At 32.2% G+C, this 2,500-nt stretch overlaps 1 protein-coding gene across 2 annotated transcripts in view; it reads left to right on the top strand.

Moving 5' to 3' along the window:
• LOC125033376 (nucleoside diphosphate kinase 7-like) overlaps window positions 1-2,500 on the top strand; it is a 15,627-nt gene that overhangs the window by 11,126 nt on the left and 2,001 nt on the right. For both annotated transcript variants that reach the window (XM_047624817.1, XM_047624816.1), the window contains 4 exons: window positions 1-50; window positions 1,137-1,251; window positions 1,641-1,774; window positions 2,342-2,452. The exon at window positions 1-50 is cut by the window's left edge and continues 158 nt beyond it. In XM_047624817.1, coding sequence (XP_047480773.1) covers window positions 1-50; window positions 1,137-1,251; window positions 1,641-1,774; window positions 2,342-2,452 — 410 coding nt within the window. The remainder of the gene's footprint in view (window positions 51-1,136; window positions 1,252-1,640; window positions 1,775-2,341; window positions 2,453-2,500) is intronic.

The raw sequence follows: 2,500 nt of genomic DNA, 5'->3' as shown, positions 1-2,500 counted from the left end.
AACAGTCGAATGCGGCCCATGGCTCCGATTCGGATGTTGCGGCCACTAGGGTATGGGGGCTTGTCTCTTTTCTGTGTCTTTTTCTTTTTATCTTTGTTTTGTATGTATTATTTATTTATTTATTTATTTATTTATTTATTTATTTGTCTATTTTTTTATGAAAAGATTTAAATGTTTCCTTTTTTTTTTCTTTCTTTCTTTCTTTCTTTTTTTCTTTCTTTCTTTTTTTTCTTTTATATCCCCCCCCCCCCCCCACCAATCAAGAAAAAATAAATGTGGTAAAGAAAGAGTTAAACATACTTGCTCTGCACTTTTTCTCTGATTATAAAGCTGGCCTGTAACTTTTTCCAAAACTTTAACAATTCAGAAATCCATAATTTTTTTAATAAAAGATCAAAAGATACAATCACAAAAATAAAAGAAAAATACTGTAAAAATATTTAAAAATGCATGTAACTAATTTAAGAAAAATATTACACTATAATTAGCAATAAAAGACAACAGAAACCGTACAAATATTAAATACCTATTACTCAACTGCGAAGAGGTCCTTTTGAAAAGTAGTTTAAGTAGAGCGTTGAATGTGAACATCGCCTTCTTTGTCTTGCAAGTACAGATTGTCATTAGTCATTCTATTTCATTGTCGCTGTTATCAACGTACTGCAGTGCTTAGTTTAGGGCCTACTACTTTCTGCAGAATTGCTGAACAGTACCAGAGATGTTAAAGGGCAGTAGGGTACTTTTAATTCATAACCCAAAAAATTATAGGGAAATAAAGGCTGTTGTTTCCGAGTGGGACGGCGCGCACATTCAGTGAGTTGCGGGTCAGAGGATTTTTGTGATCGATGCCAACATAATAATTTTCCTAATGACTTGTTGGTCATGGGTCAGGTTAGGATAACACGATTATATTACATATGTATGCTGTATATGTAATGTGAATTTGTACTTAGTTTCATCAGTTTTTATATAATTAGGGTATATAATGTATGTTTTTTCTTTCTTATGATTGCATATTCCTGTTACCCAGCCCTCAGTCAAGGTTTTCTATGATGTAACAATAACATCAACTGGATCCAGTGTGTTAATAAAAAGTGTAAAATTATAAACTAATGACTTTCTTTTTTTTTTTCCAGGAAATTGAGTTCTTCTTCCCTTCCTCCAAAGTGCATGATATAATGGTGCCCCAGACGACAGCAAGATTCCTCAATAATACGTGTTGCATTATTAAACCCCATGCAATAGCAGAGGGTAAGTGACGGAACTGGACATGCAACATCTTTTGATTGCCTTTCTTTAGACTTTTGTCTGTGGCCAATATTTATGGAAGTAAACAGTATATAATTAATCCACATCATTTAAAGGTAACATTTTGAGCCTTATTAATCCCATGACAGTGGTGTTTACTACCAACCTTAAGCACAAGAAGCATATGGCATATATGTAGCTCCTCAGTGACTAAACTCTGAACCAAAATAGGAATGAACTTTATTACACTCAGCATAATGCAGGCTTGACCTCTCATGACATAGATACTCACCAAGATACAGGCTCACTGCATCATGTATCTGAGCATGAGTGGGCTAATATATGTGATTAGTAGGTGACATATAAATCTTATTGATACATGTTATTCATAGGTAACATGGGCAGCATATTCAAAGCAATAAAAGACGAGGGTTTTGAGGTGTCGGCTCTCCAGATGTTCCGCATGGACAAGATTCAGGCCGAGGAGTTTTTGGAGGTGTACAAGGGCGTAGTTAGCGAATATCCAGTAAGTGATGATTATAATGTATGCTTGTAATTTTTAGTGATATTAATATTTGTGATATACTATTGTTCTCATTATGTATAATTATTAATGTTATTATTAGAATTAGTATTTGTATTTTTTTTCTTTTTCTTCTTTCTTCTTTTATTTTCCTTAAAGTGTTTTGTTTTTACCTTTTTACTCTTGCTCTTTTCCATCATTCATAGCTTAGCAGTATAGTAGATATTCCACTCCCAAGATCCAGATCTATAAATGTTAATAAATGATAGTAATAAACTTCAGTGTCTCAGCCAAGTTTGGAAGTTTGTTATTTGACCATTAAAATTAATGTGTATTGTTTTTATTGAAGAATCTTGAGAACTCTGCACCCAAAAAATTTGAGACAGAATAATATATATATATATATATATATATATATATATATATATATATATAAACATAAATAGATAGATAAATATATATTATATATATCTATATTTAACCATCTATCTATAGATGAATAGAAAAAGAAATGACAGTAATGAACTAAAAAATAATCTTTATTATACTGAAAAATACTTTCTTTTCTAGGGTATGCTACAGCAGTTGATCTCGGGTCCTTCAGTCGCCATAGAGATCACGAGCATCCACGCAGGACAGACTCCAGTTAAATTTAGGGAATTTGTAGGACCAGCTGATCCAGTAAGTGATTTTTCATATTGAGTTTTTAGCTAAAGGATTGTAAAAGTT

The sequence above is a fragment of the Penaeus chinensis genome, chromosome 16, assembly GCF_019202785.1.
Source record: "Penaeus chinensis breed Huanghai No. 1 chromosome 16, ASM1920278v2, whole genome shotgun sequence".
Lineage (NCBI taxonomy): Eukaryota > Metazoa > Arthropoda > Malacostraca > Decapoda > Penaeidae > Penaeus > Penaeus chinensis.
This window is presented reverse-complemented; position numbering and strand designations above follow the sequence as displayed.